The sequence below is a fragment of the Macaca thibetana genome, chromosome 12 (assembly GCF_024542745.1).
Source record: "Macaca thibetana thibetana isolate TM-01 chromosome 12, ASM2454274v1, whole genome shotgun sequence".
Taxonomy (NCBI): domain Eukaryota; kingdom Metazoa; phylum Chordata; class Mammalia; order Primates; family Cercopithecidae; genus Macaca; species Macaca thibetana.
In genome coordinates, this window is record NC_065589.1 from 34,849,392 (window position 1) to 34,871,940 (window position 22,549).

Here is a 22,549-nt window from a genome sequence, read left to right on the forward strand (position 1 = left end):
AGGCGGAGGTTGCAGTAAGCCAAGATCGCGACACTGCACTCCAGCCTGGGCGACAGAGCAACTCCGTCTCAAAAAAAAAAAAAAAAAAAAAAAAAAAGGATATAAACGATTAACACTTTGTTAGGCACACAGTAAAAGGCTCAGTAAGTATTCTCTCTTCTTTCACACAGTTCCAAGACAGCGCAGAAGGGAGACAGCCACGCCTAAGAATGATTCCTTGAGCAATTCTTTCAAAGAAGCACTGAACTCTGTAAGGACGCTTAGCTGCAGACAGAAAGGGCAGGGGCCCTGGGAGCAAAGGTGCGTAAGCCAGGACGTTACAGGAGCGAGTCTTGCACCCAGGGCGCCGGCAGAGAACTCCGGAGGGACTTCTGGCGAGGGCTTCCCGCCTGGGTTCCCAGAGCGGCATGATTAGCATTCGCCCCGCCTCCATCGCCTCCCGGTCTGCGATTGGTCAGCGCTCCTTGGCTGCCCGCTCCGGGCGGGGCCAGAGGGCGCCGGGGGAAAGGCCGAGCCCGCGGGGCAGTGGGCGGGGACGCGAGGAGAGCGTGGCTAGGCGGCCCACCAACCGCGCCCGGGCCTGAGGGGGCGGGGCCGGGGCGGGGCCTCCCGGCGGGCATTAGAAGCAGGTGACCCGGGCGGGGCGGGAGAGGGCAGCCAGCCTGCGGCCGTGAGTCCTCTGTGGTCGCCGCCGCGCGCGGTTCCGTGCTCGCCGGAGGTGGGCGAAAGGGTGCGAGAGCGCGGGGGAGGAGCCGAGCAGGGCACGTCCCGAGAGCGTCGCCACCGCCCCCAGGAGTCCACTGGAGCGCGGAGCCCCCTGCAGGGGAGGAGGCGAGCGGCGGGCGGGACGCGGCGGCCGGCGCGCACCATGCAGTCCCGGCCCGGCCAGCGCCGGCTGCTCGCGGTGCTGTGAGGCGGAGGGGTCCCACGGCTCCCGCCTCCCGCCTTCCTTCCGCCCAGGTGCTGCCAGGCGCGCTCGCCCTCCGTCCGGTTCCCGGCCCCGGGGAGACCGCACGGCCTGCCCCTGCCCGGCTCCGTCTGGATCATGCGGGGGGCCCCCGAGAAGGAGAGGGCGAGTGACTGGCCTGCGCCGCGTCTGTTCTGGGGGCGCCCCCCTCTCTGAGTCGCCCCCACCTGCTGCCATGTGCCGCTGCCACGGGTACCCAGCCTGTCGCTAAACTTTCCCCGCGCCAGCCCGGCTCTGATTCGCGCTTCTCAGCGGAGTGACCCAGGGACGGAGGACCCAGGCTGGCTGCGGACTGTCTGCTTCTCTCGGCGGGATCCGTGGAGGTGAGAGCCTTCCATTTCTCTCTGTTCTTCTCCCGGTTCCTGTGCCCTTTTCCGGGAAGCTGAGGGTTCTGGTCTCCGGGCACTGCCTGGAGGGCCCAGCTTGGAAAGAAAGGGTGGGGGAGTCAGTAGTTTGGTTCCAGGAGGCGGAGCGGGGAGGAAAGGAAAGGGGTTAACTTAGAGATTTGGAGACCGCTCGCGGGGACCGAACCGTTGACGCCCCTCCAACAGGGAGTGGTTGCAATCTTTCTTCTCCCCCTTCTTTTTTAAAGAGTCCTTTCCCTGGGATCTGAGCCCTCACCGTCTCTCCTCAGCCCTATCCGGCGAGAAGCGGAGCGCTGCCAGCGGAGGCAGCGCCTTCCCGAAGCAGTTTATCTTTGGACGAATTTTTTTTAAAGGAAAAAGCAACCAACAGGTTGCCAGCCCCGGTGCAACACACGAGACGCCGGAGGGAGAAGCCCCGGCCCGGATTCCTCTGCCTGTGTCGGTCCCTCGCGGGCCGCTGGAGGCGAGGGGAGGGAGGGGGCGATGGCTCGACCTGACCCGTCCGCGCCGCCCTCGCTGCTGCTGCTGCTCCTGGCGCAGCTGGTGGGCCGGGCGGCCGCCGCGTCCAAGGCCCCGGTGTGCCAGGAAATCACGGTGCCCATGTGCCGCGGCATCGGCTACAACCTGACGCACATGCCCAACCAGTTCAACCACGACACGCAGGACGAGGCGGGCCTGGAGGTGCACCAGTTCTGGCCGCTGGTGGAGATCCAATGCTCGCCGGACCTGCGCTTCTTCCTATGCTCCATGTACACGCCCATCTGTCTGCCTGACTACCACAAGCCGCTGCCGCCCTGCCGCTCGGTGTGCGAGCGCGCCAAGGCCGGCTGCTCGCCGCTGATGCGCCAGTACGGCTTCGCCTGGCCCGAGCGCATGAGCTGCGACCGCCTCCCGGTGCTGGGCCGCGACGCCGAGGTCCTCTGCATGGATTACAACCGCAGCGAGGCCACCACGGCGCCCCCCAGGCCTTTCCCAGCCAAGCCCACCCTTCCAGGCCCGCCAGGGGCGCCGGCCTCTGGGGGCGAATGCCCCGCTGGGAGCCCATCCGTGTGCAAGTGTCGCGAGCCCTTCGTGCCCATCCTGAAGGAGTCACACCCCCTCTACAACAAGGTGCGGACGGGCCAGGTGCCCAACTGCGCGGTACCCTGCTACCAGCCGTCCTTCAGTGCCGACGAGCGCACGTTCGCCACCTTCTGGATCGGCCTGTGGTCGGTCCTGTGCTTCATCTCCACATCCACCACGGTGGCCACCTTCCTCATCGACATGGAACGCTTCCGCTATCCTGAGCGCCCCATCATCTTCCTGTCAGCCTGCTACCTGTGCGTGTCGCTGGGCTTCCTAGTGCGCCTGGTCGTGGGCCATGCCAGCGTGGCCTGCAGCCGCGAGCACAACCACATCCACTACGAGACCACGGGCCCTGCGCTGTGCACCATTGTCTTCCTCCTGGTCTACTTCTTCGGCATGGCCAGCTCCATCTGGTGGGTCATCCTGTCGCTCACCTGGTTCTTGGCCGCCGGCATGAAGTGGGGCAACGAGGCCATCGCGGGCTACGCGCAGTACTTCCACCTGGCTGCGTGGCTCATCCCCAGCGTCAAGTCCATCACGGCACTGGCGCTGAGCTCCGTGGACGGGGACCCGGTGGCCGGCATCTGCTATGTGGGCAACCAGAACCTGAACTCGCTGCGCGGCTTCGTGCTGGGCCCTCTGGTGCTCTACCTGCTGGTGGGCACGCTCTTCCTGCTGGCGGGCTTCGTGTCGCTCTTCCGCATCCGCAGCGTCATCAAGCAGGGCGGCACCAAGACGGACAAGCTGGAGAAGCTCATGATCCGCATCGGCATCTTCACGCTGCTCTACACGGTGCCCGCCAGCATCGTGGTGGCCTGCTACCTGTACGAGCAGCACTACCGCGAGAGCTGGGAGGCGGCGCTCACCTGCGCCTGCCCGGGCCCCGACGCCGGCCAGCCGCGCGCCAAGCCCGAGTACTGGGTGCTCATGCTCAAGTACTTCATGTGCCTGGTGGTGGGCATCACGTCGGGCGTCTGGATCTGGTCGGGCAAGACGGTGGAGTCGTGGCGGCGTTTCACCAGCCGCTGCTGTTGCCGCCCGCGGCGCGGCCACAAGAGCGGGGGCGCCATGGCCGCTGGGGACTACCCCGAGGCGAGCGCCGCTCTCACAGGCAGGACCGGGCCGCCGGGCCCCGCCGCCACCTACCACAAGCAGGTGTCCCTGTCGCACGTGTAGGAGGCTGCCGCCGAGGGACCCGGCCGAAGAGCTGACGGGAGGGGGGCGTTTTGTTTGGTAGTTTTGCCAAGGTCACTTCCGTTTACCTTCATGGTGCTGTTGCCCCCTCCCGCGGCGACTTGGAGAGAGGGAAGAGGGGCGTTTTCGAGGAAGAACCTGTCCCAGGTCTTCTCCAAGAGGCCCAGCTCACGTGTATTCTATTTTGCGTTTCTTACTGCCTTCTTTATGGGAACCCTCTTTTTAATTTATATGTGTTTTTCTTAATTTGTAACTTTGTTGCATTTTGGCAACAAAATTTACCTTTGCTTTGGGGGCTTTACAATCCTAAGGTTGGCGTTGTAATGAAGTTCCACTTGGTTCAGGTTTCTTTGAACTGTGTGGTCTCAATTGGGAAAATATATTTCCTATATGTGTGTCTTTAAAAAAAAATGTGAACAGTGAACGTTTCGGTTGCTGTGACTGGGAAGTTGTTGGGTGTGCTTTTTCAGCCAGCTCCTCCTTCTACTGCTTAAAGTATCCGTGATTATTTAAGGTGAGCTGCAGTTTATAGCCCCAGGTCATACCTAGGAGGGGAGCATAATGTGCTCAGGGCCTCTCCAAAGTGACAAGCTTAGGGAGTGCTTAGCGATTTTGTGTTCATCCTTGGCTTTGTTTATAGAGGGAGGTTCAGTTTCTTTTCTGTAGTGCTTGTAATAATTCTCACTCCTAACAGCACCATCGTTGTGTCTTGAATAAGTTAGAGGTAGCATTATAGAGGATCTGGCATAAATATTTGCAATAGTGAGAACCTAAGCGATGGTGACTGGTGGAGCTTGAATTTTAGGCTGGTGAGATGGCAGCCTTGTGCCTGAGAGGTAGTGGCTGGTTCTTAGGCTTCAGTGATCGCTTTTTTTTTTTTTTTTTTTAAGGAACTTGTGTTATAATTTTGGTAAAAGTATAAACCCACTCCCTCTGGACAATACTTAGCGATACTTGCCAACGGGGGCTCCTTTTTAAATGTAAGGACTAAAATGGATATACTTCCAATAATTAAAGTAAATTTCCAACACTTATTTGCTGCACCCCCCACCCCTCCCCCTTTATCATGTTAAACAGCCTTTTTGCTTTTCTTATTCCTCCTCTCCTGGAGAGCTGTGATTAGAAACCACACCCACCCTTGAATGAAGTGCTTGAACTGGGGGAAGGAGGCTGGCTACCTGTGAACAAACATTGGCCCAAATAAGGGAAAATAAGTGTCCCTGGACTTTGGACTAGTTTATAGCCAGATATTCCAAAAGCAGCAAGACGTTGCTCTCTGCCGTCTCTGAAAACAAAAGAGACCCACAACATGCTTGCACAACCTTTTAAAATATAGATCAATGTAGTGCTACCTCTATAGTTTTCTTCCTCTTCTGATAAAGCCTGTATATTGATCACACACACACACACACACACATACACATACACATTGCAATTAGAGAATTTGGTTTGCTTTACTAATCTGTTTAACTATTCCTTCATTCATTATGAAAGCCTATATTGATGAACACACACACACACAGAGGTTTCTTTGCTATTAGAAAATTCTGTTTGCTTTCCTAATCTGTTTAAGCATTCATTCATGAAGAGTGTGGGGCCATTACTGGGGAAGGGGGTGACAGTGCCTCAGCCAGCAAAATACCAATGACCAGGATTGGGGACTAAATTTAGGAAGCTAAAATGACCAGAGCAATTAACATTTGAGAAAGTCCTGTCTAGGAAAACAACTGGAGTCTAGGCATTTGTAATTCACTTATACCAAAGCTGGAAAAGTAAAATGTAAGCCTAGGCCCATTTTTATTTCATGGATGTTAAATAGACAAATGCATAGTTCCCAGAGGGAATTTAAACACTTCACTAGTGGGAAGAAACCTAGTATTAAAGTTTTAAGGACTCTCAAAAACTTCACATTTATCAGAATGCACTGCTTTTACCCAACTCATCCTCTGAATTAAAATTAAAATTTAAGTGGATTCTACAAAACTTCATACAAATAGCTACAGAACTTTGTGCCTATTTTATTCCTCTATTCTTCTAGGAAGAAGCCTCTTCCTAGAATCTTGAAATAGATCCCTTGACTGAGTGCCAATTCCTCTCCTGTTTTTCAAATGAGAGAACCTTTTCTGATCACCTTGACCTTTTCCCTCATTTCGTATGTCTTCCCAGAAAGTACACAGACTGCTCTGCTGCCTTCAGTCATTGTGCCTAATTTGAGTTGTCCCTCCTTCTTTGTGGAGAAATCTAGAAATGATGCACAGTGTATCCAAAAGTTGTGGGATGCAGTGGATGAAAGTGATTTAATTCATTTTTAGAATTTGTTTTTTTTTTTCATTTTAGCAACATGCTGAACAACTAATTTACTTTAAAAATCAGCCAGTTAAAACAAAAGGATGCTAAGCTCAAGGGGGGGCAATATTAGTCGGGATCTTTGGGGTCTAATTCCAGACCAACTTTCAGAGGCACTTCTTTGTCTCTGTTCTCACCTCTGCTGTCCCTCTCTTCCCTCATCCCCTAAGAGACAAAGATAAAAGCCCACCTGCTTCCCTAAGTCTTACTGATATCAGCCACCCCAGGGGAGGGAAACTGGATCTACTTACGGCCACCCCCTGTTTCCATCCATAGACTTACTTCCTCCAGTTTGCATTTGATTATGGAAACAAGTCATGCTCATGAAAACAATTGTAAAATAAAAGGTTATGGAGTAGTTCTGCAACTTCTTCACAGCCAGCTTTGTGAAGCTGGGGAGGATTTAGGGCCCATTGGAGTCTCTTATGTGTACAGCTTCAGGGCTATCCCTTTCAGTTTGATTTTAAGCGGTGCCTCACTTCATAGTTTAGCCAGTGAGGATTCGATTTAGGTAGGTTGTGTAAAGGAACTAATGGGACCTCTCAGTGAATCAGCTGACCAGATATTAGGAAATCTTTTTAATTTCTATGATTTCCCTTCTTATATTTTGAAATGGTCAAATTGACTGGAAATAATTTTTCTTGGTGCCTTATTGGTTTATCCTTGCAAACCTTTGTCATATTTTCTCATGACCATTGCCAGTGACCAAGGCCCTTGTATGTGTTGTGTGTAATTGTGTGCATGTACAAGCTTAAATAACGTGCCGACAGCACTGTTTCAAAGTTGGTATTCATTAGGCTGTTTCCTCCTGGGCTGGAGCTGCACTAATCCTGACACCGGCTGCCAGGAGAAAACCTCATGGATCACACACCGAACCTTAATAACAGCATCCGTGACCTGCACTCTCCAGTACAGAATGGGAACCCCAGAGCTAGGAAATGTAGTTGTATATTTTAATGAACTGCTACCCCTGCCAAAGAAGCTTCTTTCACTTTTGTGCTCTACAGAAAGCCCAAGGGGGGTAGGAGGGACAAAGCTTTGAATAACTGCTTTCTAACACTAAATGTGGCCAACAGGACAGAGCACATCACACATATAGGCAGGTGTGAGGGACAGTGGCTAAGAATTGCCTGCTCCCTCTGCATGCTCTTTCTTGTTTCCAAAGTCCAATCAAGTGATCCTGGGAAAGAAATCTGTCTGGATTGGGGAGGGTGGTTCTGAAAGAACTGCCAAGATGTTAAAGAAGGGTGAAGAGTAGACAGAATATAAGTAGCTAACCTGAGTCAAGACTCTCAAAAGCTAGCAGCCTGATGACAATAGGATTTATTTCAGCCAGGATAATGTCTCTCTGTGAGTACATCATTTTAAGACAATGACTTCATGTTGTTACAAACTATGTATAGTATGTATGTTTTGTGGGTTGTGTATATACATAATATATATTATATATATATGAGAGATTTGGTGACTTTTGATACGGGTTTGGTGCAGGTGAATTTATTACTGAGCCAAATGAGGCACATACCGAGTCAGTAGTTCAAGTCCAGGGCATTCAGTACTTTTTTTGATTTCCACATATGTATAGTGCCTATCCCATGCAGTAGTCACTGTCATGTTAAATCCAGAAGTTACCCCAGAGCCAGTGATATCTTATTTGTAGACAATCAATTTGAATCCATACGTTATTACTGGCAGATGATACATGATTACAGTTCTGAATCTGTAACACTTACAAAAGGAAACCCAGAGCAGCTTGATGAGTTTTTCTGCTTCGTTCCTGGGAGTCAGTACAAACGGCAGTTGTATGTGGTTATGTTAGTCTCAAGATACTTAATTTGTTGAGCTTACTTCAGAAAACTTTTGTATGTATTATATTTGTGGGAAGGTAAAATAATGGTTTGAGATTTTTATCAAATACGAAGATTAGTTATTTATGAAAAACAAAGAAATGTCTATTTTTCTTTGTTCCCAATTAATGTAGATAAATTTTAAAATGCATTAAAGTAAATGGTAAAGACAATAAAAAGATGCTGTAGAAGTCTTTTTCTCCTCATGTTTTTATGGAGAGACACTGCTTTCTAAGAGTATTTGAGGAGATATATGGATTCTAACTTCATAATCAGGTTTTTCAGATGTACTTAAAATATAAGCAGCAACAATTTTATTAGTAAGTAAAATCAAGCAAATTGCAATCACCAGAAACAGAACTAGTGAAGAAACATGTTTTACTTGAATATATTTCCTAGGTCTCACGCCTGCCGATCCTGTGATTGTCTCGTGATTCACTTGATGAAGGGAGATACATGGAAGAACAGAGACTTTGCCTGAGATTGCGTTCTATTTTATAAGCCCTCCATTTATACTGAACCAATTTGATTAGAGATGATGCTGTTTTGTGTGTCTGATTGGAGGGCAGGAACTCCCAAAACTTTATCATCCAGCAGTGGGATCTGCAACTTGGTATTGCGCTCTAAATACAAGTCAGGGAGCCCAGAAGAGACAGTGAAACTGACTGAGCTGGCTCTTCCCTGATCATCTGGACAGATGCTTAGTGAGCCTGAGATATATTGTCAGACCACCTTCTACTGAGGCTGCTTTGGCAAAATGCAGATTAGCCACCAGTCTACCAAACCACCTCATTTTAATGCCTGGTGTGTCAGTGTTCTCCACCAATGCTCTGAGACATAAGCATGTTGGAGAACATGGGTAATTAGCTTAAAATATTTGTAGGAGACAACATAAATCCAATAAGAAGTTAGCAATATGAGAGTGTGTAATTCAACGTCAAGGTGAACACTAGGAACTTTATTAGATTGATGCGTAAGGTAGTTAGGAGAGCAGACTAGAATATATAGCTGAGTTGGCCGGGCACAGTGGCTCACACCTGTAATTCCAGCACTTTGGAAGGCTGAGGCGGGCGGATCACGAGGTCAAGAGATCAAGACCATCCTGGCCAACATGGTGAAACCCCGTCTCTACTAAAAATACAAAAAATTAGCTGGGCGTGGTGGCGTGTGCCTATAGTCCCAGCTACTTGGCTGAGGCAAGAGAATCACTTGAACCTGGGAGGCAGAGGTTGCAGTGAGCTGAGATTGCGCCACTGCACTCCAGCCTGGCGACAGAGTGAGACTCTGTCTCAAAAAAAAAAAAAAAAAAAGAAAATATAGTTGAGTTGAATCCTAAGAGAAGAGGAACTGTACCTTACATGTCCAGGACACGGTAGTTAGCACATCTTCCCCGTGCTTTCTTGTCATTCATTTTTCCCCATTGGTAAAAGGGACAAAGGGCAAAGTCTCAAGCTGGAACAGAGAGAAGGACTGTTGGGCTTAGAAGGTTGCAGAAATAGGCCGGGCACAATGGCTCACGCCTGTAATCCCAGCACTTTGGGAGGCCAAGGCGGGCAGATCACCTGAGGTCGGGAGTTCGAGACCAACCTGACAAACATGGAGAAACCCTGTCTCTACAATTAGCCAGGCATGGTGGCCCATGCCTGTAATCCCAGGTATTCGGGAGGCTGAGGCAGGAGAATCACTTGAACCTGGGAGTCGGAGGTGGCGGTGAGCCAAGATCACGCCATTGCACTCCAGCCTGGGCAATAAGAGTGAAACTCCATCTCAAAAGAAAAAAAAAAAAGAAGGTTGCAGAAATAGGTGGGCCCAGGGTAATATTGGTAACAATGGTTCTTTTAGTGATTTAGTTACACAGCTTGTTCGTTTGTCCGTGGATGGTAACAGGGTTGAGAGGCAGAGTGGTTATGAGCATGGATTTGGGAGCCAGACTTATTAGCAGTTCACGTCCCAGCTCCACCACTATGTGTCATGTGATCCTGGACACAATCTCTGGGTATTTCAGTTTTCTCATTTGTGAAAAGGGGGATTTATATTTTAGGGTTAAAAAGATTTAAAGGATTGACTCAGATTAAGGCAAAGTTAAGTAAAACAATGGGGAAGCCACTGTTCAGACATGGAATGAAAGAGAGATTAGGTTTTCAAATTTGTATTTGCTTAAGGATCATTTGAGGTTCATGTTAAAAATATCAATTCCCAGATCTCAGCCCCAGGAATTGAGATTCAGTAGCTCTGGGGCACAATCAGCTATTTTTTAAAAAAATAAGCTTTTAACTTTGGAATAATTTTAGATTTACCAAAAGTTGTGAAAATCAGTTTCTGTATGCCCCTTACTCATTTCCCAATGTTAACATTTGTTAAAATGCAGACTTCATCAGATTTTCCACTAATGTTTTTTTATCTGTTCCAGGATCCAGTGCAGGACACCACATTGCCTTTAGAGAAGCTTTGTTTTTCACAGGCACTTTCAGCTGATGAGAGGCAGGTGGGTTGGGGACCACATCGTGAGAATCACTGGGACATTTAAAGAACTGGACAACAATTGCTGCATCCCCAAACTGGGGAGATGAATGCAATTTTAAAGCAGAAGGGAATAAAGTAGTGGAGAAGGTAGATATAGAAGGTTGATTTTAGAGTTAGAGATGGAATGCTCTCCACTAGATGAGGAGGGTTACTTTAAAGAAGGCATCTAATGCCAGAGGAAATAGTAGATTTTGGAAGGTGCAGATGCCACTTAGTCCGCAGCCTAGATTGAGGATATATGACTAGGGTTGTGAGCAAGTCAGGAGAACGGGTAAGTGCAGTAAGTTGGGAACAGCTGCTTTGGGGAACACAGGTGGGCTCAAATAGGTGATGAAAGGGAATTACAAGAGGCTTGTTAGCCTGTGAGCCTCATGAAACCTGCATGTCCTAGAACCTGATGCTAATGCTTTGGTAGTGGGTCACAGTGACCAATATCAAGCATTGCCACATTGAGTCAGGGTGAGGCTGGGATGGTATTGTTGAGGGAGGGTCCTAAGGATCTTCACCTAAAAGTGAAGGAGCGGGTGGAAGACAAGGTGCATAAAACACTTGAAGCTCCGCCTTTGTCAGAGAGTTCTCACACTGAGCAGACACAGGAGCCACCAGCTAGGGGGTGGCAGGTAAACATTTGTAGAATAGAGGTTAAGATGACGAAGCAACAGATTTTTTTTCCCCCCTTAAAGCTAGCAGTCTAATTTGGGAATCTTTTGAAGTAGATAATACTGATAGCCCATTGAAGACCTTAGGTTCTGGGACCATTACTGAATTTTCCTAATCACATTCCAATTGCTTTGCTCCCTTATAGCAGTTAATTACCAAACCTGTCCCTTTTATTTTTTTTTTTTTGAGACGGAGTTTCGCTCTTGCCTCAGTCTCTTGCGTAGCTGGGATTACAGGCACGTGCCACCACACCAGGCTAATTTTTCTATTTTTAGTAGAGATGGGGTTTCACCGTGTTGGCCAGGTTGGTCCCTAACTCTTGACCTTAGGTGATCCACCCACCTCAGTCTCCCAAAGTGCTAGGATTACAGGCGTGAGCTACCGCACCTGGTTAAATCTGTCCCTTTTTAAAGACTGTTAACCTTTTTTCATTGGACTCGGGATTCCTCTTAATTTCTATACCATTTCACTTTCACAGTTAGTTGTTCTTCCTGCACCCTAGATATCCTAAACCACAAACATTCTTAAAATTTCACATTTAAGTGCACATTCTCTCCCTTGTCAAATAGTTAGATGGAAATTGCCTTAGAAACCAGATTGCTCCTGTATACTAAGGGGAGCAGGCTTCACTGAAGGGCTCCTAGGTATTGCCTGCTGGCACAATGTCAGTCAGCCCCAGCCAGGTCTACCAGATGGGTAAGTAGGCAGAAGTTAGACTTTAAGGTAATACATTCCTTAATCTGTTGAGAGGTGCTAGGTGTAAACTACAGATTCTGCACAGAAACTAGCACTTACCTGGGAGAGTTCTCTGCCAGCTGTCTTTTCCAAATAGTACTATACTCAATAAGCCTGCTTGAGGCTGGTGTGGTGGCTCATGCCTGGAATCCCAGCACTTTGGGAGGCCAAGGCGGGCAGATCATGAGGTCAAGAGATTGAGACCATCCCAGCCAACATGGTGAAACCCCGTCTCTACTAAAAATACAAAAATTAGCTGGGGATTGTGGCGCATGACTGTGATCCCAGCTACCTGGGAGGCTGAGGCAGGAGAATCGCTTGAACCCAGGAGACTGAGGTTGCAGTGAGCCAAGATTGCGCCACTGCACTCCAGCCTGGCAACAGAGCGAGACTCCATCAAAAAAAAAAAAACAAAAAAAAACCAAGAAAACCCCAAAAATTAGCCAGGCATGGTAGCACACACCTGTAATCCCAGCTACTCAGGAGGCTGAGGCAGGAGAAGCGTTTGAACCCGGGAGGTGGAGGTTGTAGTGAGTCGAGATCATGCCACTGCTCTCCAGCCTGGGTGACAGAGCAAGACTCCGTCTCAAAAAAAAAAAAAAAAAAAAAAAAAAAAAGCCTGCTTGAGAGTCCGTCATAACTATCTTAAATGTAGTTAGGGAGAAAGGCTGGGTGATGAAAGATTCTAGTTAACCTGCATACTGTGGCTAAACTAGTTCCCAGAAACACTGCAGAGCCTGAACACAGAATCAAGACTGAATTTCTGATTAAAATCGGCTTTGGCTTAAAAAAAAAATCAAGCTATACTTAGAAATGCAGGAAAACTAGACCAAGAAATGAACCTTGAGCTGTTATAAAGCCAGGATTTAGTGCTGGATTTCAATAATGTATAGACATATGGATTACATAAAGAGGAAATGTAAAATAAAGGGCCAGTATAAAATTTCTCTTTAACCAGAAACACTGAGCCCTTAGTGGTCATCTTAGGATGAAACACATGAAATTGCCAAAAGGCAACCAAAAGGCCTATAAAAATGACAATTTGGTTCAAATATATCTTTCATTTTTTTAACTCTTCACCCCCAGACTCCTATCAAATATGTTTCAGATATTTTGTGTTTTTCTTGTAATAAAGATGTGAAAGTTCAGTTCACAATATACCAACGTTAGTATTTCATTGGGGTCTGTATTATAGTAGTTAAAAAAAAAACCTACAAATGAAAATAAATTTGAGTCCAGGTAATCAGTCCTTTTTAAAAGTCTCATGTTAGGGAACAAATCTTCCCTAGGTACAGAACTCTTGAGAAAAATGCCATAGTTACCACCCCACTAGCAACTTAGTTTCCATGCCCTATTTGTCAGAGAACCTACCTGCTTTTCAGTGGCATTTATACTTTTCCTCAACTGACCCAATTTCCCATTTATCAAAGTCGCTGTATTGCCTTCTAGAATTAAAAGTCAAAGGAGGAGAGCAACTTTAGTGATACTTATTTTACCAACTTGTTCTTCAAGTCACAGATTCATGTCCAATGTCCCTCTCCCAAACTTTCTTTGGCCACTCAAATATGTCAGCATTTCTGCTTGTAACTGGCATATCACAAGGTGCAAACCATCTTATAAAGTGACGTATGATACATTTTTTTTCTAAGTTAAATCAGATCATTTATCCTAGTCGGCAACTTATCAAGACACAGTGATCAGTTATTTTTTTGTTTTTTTGAGACATGGACTCATGCTGTCGCTCAGGCTAGAGTCCAGTGGTGCAATCGCAGCTCACTGCACTCTGCCCCCTGGGTTCAAGCGATTCTTGTGTCAGCCTCCTGAGTAGCTAGGATTACAGGCGTGTGCCACTACACCCCACTAATGTTTTTGTAATTTTATTTTTTTTGAGACGGAGTTGCACTGTTGTCACCCAGGCTGGAGTGCAGTGGTGCCATCTCAGCTCACTGCAACTTCCACCTCCAGAGTTGAGGGATTCTCCTGCCTCAGCCTCCCGAGTAGCTAGGATTACAGGTATGCACCACACCTGGCTATTTTTTTTTTTTTTTTTTTTTGATAGAGACGAGGTTTTTACCATGTTGGCCAGACTGGTCGTGAACTCCTGACCTCATGTGCTGGGATTACAGGCGTGAGCCACTGCACCCAGTCTTTTTTGTAATTTTAATAGAGACGAGGTTTCACCATGTTGGCCGACTGGTCTCAAACTCTTGGCCTCAAGTGATCCACCCACCTTGGGCTCCCAAAGTGCTGAGATTACAGGCGTAAGCCACCGTGCCTGGCCACGATCATTTACTTAAATATTTGACTTTAGGTAATGAAGAATTAAAGTGGATGGAAATATTGCAATACTGTCAGGATTTAGTGAGAATTGCTAAAGCTGAGTGGCTACTCTTAGTTCTAAAGAAACCTAATAGTGACTTGGTATATTTTTAACTGAAATGTAAGCTTGAAAATAGCACGTTAAAGTCAAATTATGTGGCTTAAGACACCCTCTCAACAGCAACACAAATTCTAGTTCCTGTCTTTCCATTCTCTTTCCTGTTTAACTGTCTGATAACCTCAAATACCTCTTGTTCTAATTCTACGCTATTCCTGAAATTCTTCTCTCTTTGGTACATTTTACTTAATTTCATATTCTAATGTGCTTTTCCCTCTCAGACACGATAACCAACTATTCAAGATGCCATCTAATACACTATGCCATTAAGTATCGTGGCGAGACAGTGATTTTAAGTATAATAAATTATCTTCACGTTGAAAAGAGCATATGCAAAAGAAATGGATCACTACATCTTAACTAGAGGCATGGATCAAATCAAATTATGGTTGGTTTGAAAATGCTTTAAAGACAGGATTGACTTAAAACTAGGCTGGGCAGAGATGTAACACTATGTGAATAGAAGTGTTACAAACACACTAGCCATATTTTAATTAAAATAGAGTTTATTAGCTTTTAATATAAACATGAGAAATAAAAACCACATAAATTGTAGCATTCTTTTCAAAATAAAACTGCAATCAATACTTGAATCTCCAAGCTCTGAATTCCATAAACATTATATTTGTGTTTTTTTGAGGTGGTAGATTGTAATATTTTTATACCATTATTTATCATTTATGTCTCTGTCCTTTAAAAATGATGGAAACTGCAGCACAATATGATGTGAAGCATTGCTATAACAGAGGAAGTATTCCTGGCCCAGAAATGTTTTGTTTATAAGCAAGATTCCTAGGATTAGATTTGAGAAAGTAGGAGAAATAGATTTCACATGGTTGAAAACACTAATCTTTTTACTATTTCAAATTTAGGTGACATTATCGGTCTCCTAAAATTATTTGCTCCTTGCCTTTTAAAGCCTGAAGTAAGAGTTCCTAAGGGTTATGTAAGTTATTTCTTAAGTAGCAGGACTTAATGGGACACCTACAGCTTGGTAGCATGTAGGACGATAAAACAGCTGTTCATATCAGCTGTTCATATCACCTTCTATCATTAGGGTCCAATTCCTTTTATTACATGTTAATTAACACTGCTCTTCAAAATCTTCCTTTAAAGAAACTTCGGTGATCAAAGCATATAGAGCACAACTCTGCAAGTAACTACTTTTAAAAACAGGAGGGCATTATTATGGAGATACAAGGTATTCCAAAAGTTCAGTGTAATTTTAAGCTTTGATACTTGTAGAAATATAATACTACAAACCTTTACAAAATCATGTTTGAACATTTTTCTGGTTTTTGAGACAGGGTCTGGATGTCACCCAGGTTAGAGTGCAGTGACATGATCATGGCCCACCGGAGCCTTGACCTCCTAGGCTCTACTGATCCTCCCACCTCAGCCTCCAGAGTGGCTGGGACTACAGACACATGCCACCATATCAACTATTTTTATTTACTGACTTATTTTTACAGACAGAGTCTCACTATGTTGCCTAGACTGGTCTTGAACTCCTGCACTCAAACAATCCTCCCACCTCAGCCTCCCAGAGTACTGAGATTATAGGCATGAATCACTATGCCCAGCCCATTTCTTTTGCATTTAATTTTGCATTTTTCTAAGAGATGGGGTCTTGATAACGTTGTCCAGGCTGGAGTGTAGTAGCTATTCTTATAGGCACAATCATGGTACACTGCAGCCTCCAATACTTGACCTCAAGCAATCCTCCAGCCTCAGCCTCCCAAGTAGCTGGGATTATAGGCGTGCACCACCACACCAACTTCATCTTGCCAATTCTGAATATAAAGCTTTTAATTTTTTGTTTCAGTCAATGTCTGCTATCAAGAGTGACCAAAACAAAAAAATTAAAAGCTTAATATTCAGGAGACAAGTGCTAGGTGCACTTTAGTCCCAGCTACTTGTGTGCTGAGGCTAGAAGATGGCTTAAGGCCAGGAAGTTCTAGGCTGCAGTGCATTATGATTGCACCTGTGAACAGCCACTGCACTCCAGCCTGGACAACGCAGTAAGACCCTATCTCTTAAAAAAAAAAAAAAAAAAAAAAAAAAAAAAAACTAGCCGGGCGCGGTGGCTCACGCCTGTAATCCCAGCACTTTGGGAGGCCGAGGCGGGTGGATCACAAGGTCAGGAGATCAAGACCATGGTGAAACCCCGTCTCTACTAAAAATAGAAAAAATTAGCCAGGTGCGGTGGCGGGCGCCTGTAGTCCCAGCTACTCGGGAGGCTGAGGCAGGAGAATGGCGTGAACCCGGGAGAGAGAGCTTGCAGTGAGCCGAGATTGCGCCACTGCACTCCAGCCTGGGCGACAGACCGAGACTCCATCTCAAAAAAAAAAAAAAAAAAAAAAAAAACTTTCAAACGATGTTTTTTTAAAGGTTTATAGCATTTATACTCATGCTGCAGTGCCCTGGAGGGCCCAAACTATATTAAAGCTTAAAACTGCTTTACTTTTTTTCATCATCACTGAACCACCATGTTGGTTGGCATTATGAAAAAATCTTTTAAGACCTTTATTTAACAAGAGAAAAATTATCAGAAAATGAGAAGCACCATTTAGTTCACAAGAAATGCAACATGGACCCCAACAGAAGTAGATATCAATAACTGATACTTCCTGTTTATGATCCCAAACATGCTAAAATGCTAAAGTAATGCTTGCAAAAAATATGAATGACGAATGTTATCCAGCAGCTTTTTGGTTTAAAATGATTGCCAATGACTAGCAGCTTCAATGGTAACAGAAGGGAGAAAGAACCCTTCAATACCTAACAATGCTGCAGTCTGCTCCTAAGTGGCTTTAGTGAAGAGTCCCATGTTTTAATGGTAATACTGCATTGATTTGAAAGGCATATGCAGCAAAATGGGGGGCAGGAAGAAAAACGGGAAGAAACATAAAAGTTATATGGTTAGTGTCTTTAAAGTCTAAAAATTTAAACTATTGTTTAAAAAACCTTACATAGTTCACAGCTATCGGGCCCACACAGTAAGTAAATATCTGTGTGTGGGATGGGAGCCTTCACTTTGGAGTGGTTTTTGTAACTCTGTTTACATTAAAAAGATCAGAAGTGTGTTCTGTTGCATTGACAAGGTCCCATTCTTTCCTATGGAGTATAATCCTTGTTGTCCATGAGTCTCTTGAATTTGAGATCTTTCCTTTTGATGAAAATACTAATTTTGCTGGTTTTTGAGCAGGAAAGGTGATATTTCTCCAGTCTTTGTAGAAGGTCGCGTGACGTTATATCCCCTCATTTCTCCCTTTAAGAGAGGATGGCTTTGGAGCGCTGAATACCAATGAAGTTATCAGCGCTGAAAGACCTTCTCATAGCGGCTCTACACAAGTCTTTGTCTTCACACAATCTAGAAATAGCCTAGGAAAGTCAATCAAATAGAAAACAGGTACAATTTTAAAAAGGGTTCCCACATTTGAAAAAGCACACTGATGAAAGCCACACATGTAGACTCCTTTACATAATTCACAGTTACAGCTACTTTGGCTGAGTTTTACACTGCCAGGTTCTGGGGACACTACTTCCTGCCAATTCACCAATGTAATATCCTTTAAGGGCTACGATTAGATTCCCAGAGAATAAAGGGGAATTTATTATATTATTAAAAAGTTGGATTCCCAATAATGTCAAAGGTATTGTGATAGGCTCCTAACAGCAATAGCATCTGTTACCTGTGCACTTATCCCTTAAATATAACAAACATACACTTGTGCAAAAAAATAAGTTTATTCAGCTATTCAAATTCTACCCAATCCTTATTAGCTATTATATACTCAAAGCACATTTTAATGAGGCAGGCATGTGCTGGACTATATTGGAATATATGAGAGGTCTAATGACTGACGCACCAAAAGGTGTTACTTCACATGCACGTTAATTATGGTAGAAATACGTATTATTTCTTTTTTCTTTTTTTTTTTGAGACGGAGTTTCGCTCCTGCTGCCCAGGCTGGAGTGCAATTGCGTGAAACCTCCCAGGTTCAAGCGATTCTCCTGCCTCAGCCTCCCAAGTAGCTGGGATTACAGGCATGTGCCACCATACCTGGCTAATTTTTTATTTTTAGTAGAGACGGGGTTTCACCATGTTGGCCAGGAGGTGATCCACCTGCCTCGGCCTCCCAAAGTGCTGGGATTACAGGCGTGAGCCACTGAGCCCAGTCTAGAAATACATATTATTCTAAAGTACCACCATGGTGCCACAGAAAGTGTCAGTTTAAAGTATGTGTCCACTTCAGTTGTAATTCTGCTGTATACTCACCAAGAGTCATAAGCCATAAATATTACTTTGCCCCATAAAGTTACCATTTCCATTAAAAAACCCATGTACTTCCTACATTATTTGTTTTTCTTTTTTTTGTTTTTGTTTTTTTTTTTTTTTTTTGAGACAGGGCCTCGCTCTATCGTCCAGGCTAGAGTGCAGTGGCATGATCTCAGCTCACTGCAGCCTCCGCCTCCCAGGTTCAAGCAATTTTCATGCCTCAGCCTCCTGAGTAACTTGGCGCCGCCACCACACCCGGCTAATTTTTGTATTTTTAGTACAGGCTAGTCTCGAACTCCTGATCTCAAGTGATCCACCTGCCTCAGCCTCCCAAAGTGCTGGAATTACAGGTTTGAGCCACCATGCCCAGCACTTACATCTAGCATTTGAAACACTTGCACCCTATATTAGTGAAGGGTATAGGTCTCTTGGCTTACCCACTAATCCTTTGTCTAAAAAACTCACAGGACTGCACTGTGATATGTAAACCATGACATGAATTTACAAACAGAGTAAGACAGTCAAGAGTGGCAAATGAATTATGTATGTAGATAAAATTAGGAATATAGTCACAAAGAACATTTTTTTTTTTTTTTGGAGACACAATCTCACTCTGTCACCCAGGCTAGAGTGCAGTGTTGCGATCTTGGCTCACTGCAACCTCCACCTCCCAGGTTTAAGCGATGCTCATGCCTCAGCCTCCCAAGTAGCTGCGATTACAGGCATGCGCTCCCATACCCGAATAATATTTTTTTGTGTGTATATATATATATTTTTTTGAGATGGAGTTTCGCTCTTGTTGCCCAGGCTAGAGTGCAATGGCACGATCTCGGCTCACTGCAACCTCCACCTCCCCGGTTCAAGTGATTCTCCTGCCTCAGCCTCCCGAGTAGCTGGGATTACAGGCATGCGCCACTATGCCCGGCTAATTTTGTATTTCTAGTAGAGACGGGGTTTCTCCATGTTGGTCAGGCTGGTCTCGAACTCCCAACCTCAGGTGATCCACCTGCCTCGGCCTCCCAAAGTGCTAGGATTACAGGCATGAACCACAGCGCCCAGTTAAAAAAATTATTCATGTATGGTTATATGAAAGGGTAGAAGTTCAAAAGGAAGCCTCATGAACAACAGATTAAATTTGATTTAAAATATTCTGAATTATGGTCACAGAAGAGTTAATATGTATAATTTTTAAATAATGTTGATCCTTGTCTAAACCATAAAAGACACAGGAAATCTGACGCCAAAGGGCTAATAAGCTCTTCAGTGTGTTAGTTAATTTTAAAGCTTTCCATTTTCCTAATCACTACTTAATATGATTTAGTCACAGATGTTGGCTTTGGTGGCTGATGGAAAACCCCACTTAGTGACTTCACAGCCTTACCTCTAGGTTCTGTGCTCTTTCTTTGCTAAGAGGAGCAAATAGAAAATTCAGGTTGTTGTCATCTGCTAAGGAGCGAAGGTCAAAGTAGTATTTGGCATAAACACTGGCAGGAACATTAATATTAAACTGAAGAAGCTCCAGAAAATGCCTTTCCATTTCATTCCTGGAGGAGGAAGAACACAACAGAACCAGCACAGGACAATGTCAGTCAAGTGGGCTATCTTCAAAAATATCATTCTGAGTGACTAGAATAGCTCTAAACTCTGTTTTAAAATATAGGCTACCCAGTTATATTAACATACTAATGTTCACACAAGGTACAGTTACTTGTGGTCCCTTCTGCATCCCAGCACTCTGGGACTGGGATGAAGGTTGAAGGTTACGGCCTCTGATACACTTGTGCTGCTGACTCGGGCCTCATTCTTCAGAGTTCCATTAGTGCAGCTGTACAATTCATACTTCATGCTCACTCACAAGGCCCCACTATAGTGATCAGATGAAAGGAATGATGTATGCTGTTTATTAGCTCTGAAGAACTTGCAGACATTTTCACCGGGCTGATAACAGGAAGGGGCTTATTGAAGTTGAGAAGCACCAACAAAAGGAGTGGGCATATCACCACGGCAACAAATGGATCCATCGAGAGCCACTGCTATTATCTCTGAGGGGGAAAAACCCTTGAGGCAACAAGGATTCATCTCAAATAAATAAATAAGCAAGCTACATTACAGGGAAGGGAATCCCCTCCCCCTGTCCCAGCGCATGAGGCTATGTCAAAGGGCATAATGCAAGTTTCTGCTCACTTTAATATATTATGAAGGTGAGAAACTGTCACTATGACAGGGTAAAGATACTCTTTAAACTTTGGAAGGCAGAAAGATCAAAGGTGGATGTCTCGGCTAGACTAAACCCATTTTATGATATGCCTCGTGGTAGGTCACTGGACTTAAAAACTCAGTGTTTCTTCTGAGTTAGGAATGAAACCCTGAGGTGCTCAGTATCTACCATCCTGGTCAGAACAGAATGTAGGAGTGAGCTGAATGCAGTGGGAGAGGAAAGGGCTGGGAGTAGTACTCAGTCACATGACCACACAGCTGCCCCTGCCAAATGCTTAAGCAAATAAACACAAAACTAGAGAAAATCTTAACCACTTTCACAGTAATCCCTACAAGTACTTAACTGTATAAAAATGATAAATACCTAAACAACATATTTGGTTTCTTGGGTTTAAAGTTTTAATATTTTATCCACTGGCTAAGTCAACAAATGCTTGACGATCTCCTGTATGGAGAGCAGTTAATATGAGCAGAGATGTGGTTTTCTCATTTGCTGAGCTTAAAAACCCAACTGAACCTACTTCCAAAATTAATTTCCTGTTCCTATGTCCATAAGCCTATAGAAATGTAAATCAGATAATGTTTTGATAATCAGCTAATCAGGACTTAATTTACTACAGTAATAAATGCACTTCACAATCCCTTTTATATTTTTTCCACTAATACATTTTAACTGTGTAGAAATACAGTACTTCATAGGATTAACACACGTATTAATAGAGGTTTAATCACTGAAGAAAAGCACTATGCCTACAGAACATGCATCTTCTACGTTTTTTGTTGTTTTTTAAATGGATAGGTGGCTGAATAGCATACCCTTTACAGGCATAGCAAACCGTCTAATAGCAGCTGCTCAGTTTAACTTATTCTTTTAAAGGGAAATATATTCTAACAGGACATGTAGATGTTGAAAAATTTTAAGAATAACCTCATAGACACCAATTTAAAATTGTTTCAATTTAGACTCAAATGAGACCACTACAAATAGTCAACAGCAGGGGGATGAGACAAATGTATATTAAACGGTTTGTTGAAATGCTTTCCAAAGATCATAAACGAAAGCTGCCTGGTTGTAGCATAGCTCCTGGTGCTGCCCTGGGCATACACAAACAGCAACTATCTAGAACTGGTCTTCTTGGAGCTGGCCCCTGCCACTGCTACTCCTGAAGCTTACATCTGTAGAAACCTGCACATTTCCCTGCATGTTCTCTGATCTTGTATCTAGAACGAGAACTTCAGCCAGTTCAGTTGCAGGTTTTGAGAACATTTTAGCTGCCATCATGGTATGGCTTAGTGTTCATAATTATGAATTTTGCTTCCTTGAAGAAACCAGTTTGCAGACTAACGACAGCAGTGATCAAAGTCACTTTAGCTTCTGCAACTTCCAAAAGTACTTCCATTTGTTTCAAATTCATTTGCTGTCACACCCTTTGCTAAAATGGCTACCAGCAATATCACTAGGGCTGCTCGGTTTACACCATTAGTAAAGTGGTCAACTTCACCAAAAGCCACTTCAACAGCTACCACAATCACTGGTTCCTTTTTAGTCACAAGCATCCTCACTTCAGTTGTGAATATATGGTATGGTAATTCTGAATGACAGTCATATGGAGTAATGGGCAAAGGCAATAAAAACAAAGTCTTGCCACTGCCTGTCATGACCTTGATCTTCCTGTTACTCAACATCATCAAGAGGTGCTCCTTCATATTTTTCTAAATGCCACCCACAAAGCCATCCTCACTGTCCAGTTGGCACCCTAAGAGCTTTGCTGGAAATGCCTCCCTGGCTCACCCTGCCTACCAAGCTCCAAGGCCCTTCCCTTCACAGCAGTCATGAGGCCAGACTGGAAGGAAGCCCTGATGAAGCTGCTGTTTCAGGGTCATATTGGTGCCATTTGTGAGGAACTCCAT

General features: G+C 45.0%; 2 protein-coding genes across 3 annotated transcripts in view; one reads left to right on the forward strand and one right to left on the reverse strand.

Annotated features, from left to right (window-relative positions):
• Positions 1-648: 648 nt before the first annotated feature.
• Positions 649-7,975, forward strand: FZD5 (frizzled class receptor 5). Its single transcript, XM_050752643.1, has 2 exons — positions 649-1,290; positions 1,560-7,975. The coding sequence occupies exon 2, from the start codon at positions 1,816-1,818 to the stop codon at positions 3,571-3,573; it is 1,758 nt and encodes a 585-aa protein (XP_050608600.1). The 5' UTR covers positions 649-1,290; positions 1,560-1,815; the 3' UTR covers positions 3,574-7,975.
• Positions 7,976-14,627: 6,652 nt separating this feature from the next.
• CCNYL1 (cyclin Y like 1) overlaps positions 14,628-22,549 on the reverse strand; it is a 46,787-nt gene continuing 38,865 nt past the window's right edge. For both annotated transcript variants that reach the window (XM_050752648.1, XM_050752649.1), the window contains 2 exons: positions 19,803-19,965; positions 14,628-17,523 (listed from right to left, as the gene is read on the reverse strand). In XM_050752648.1, coding sequence (XP_050608605.1) covers positions 17,413-17,523; positions 19,803-19,965 — 274 coding nt within the window. In that variant the 3' untranslated portion in view covers positions 14,628-17,412. The remainder of the gene's footprint in view (positions 17,524-19,802; positions 19,966-22,549) is intronic.

Excerpts from the sequence above, each read along its gene's own strand:
- FZD5 (XM_050752643.1), top strand. The coding sequence starts at position 1,816 with ATGGCTCGACCTGACCCGTCCGCGCCGCCCTCGCTGCTGCTGCTGCTC.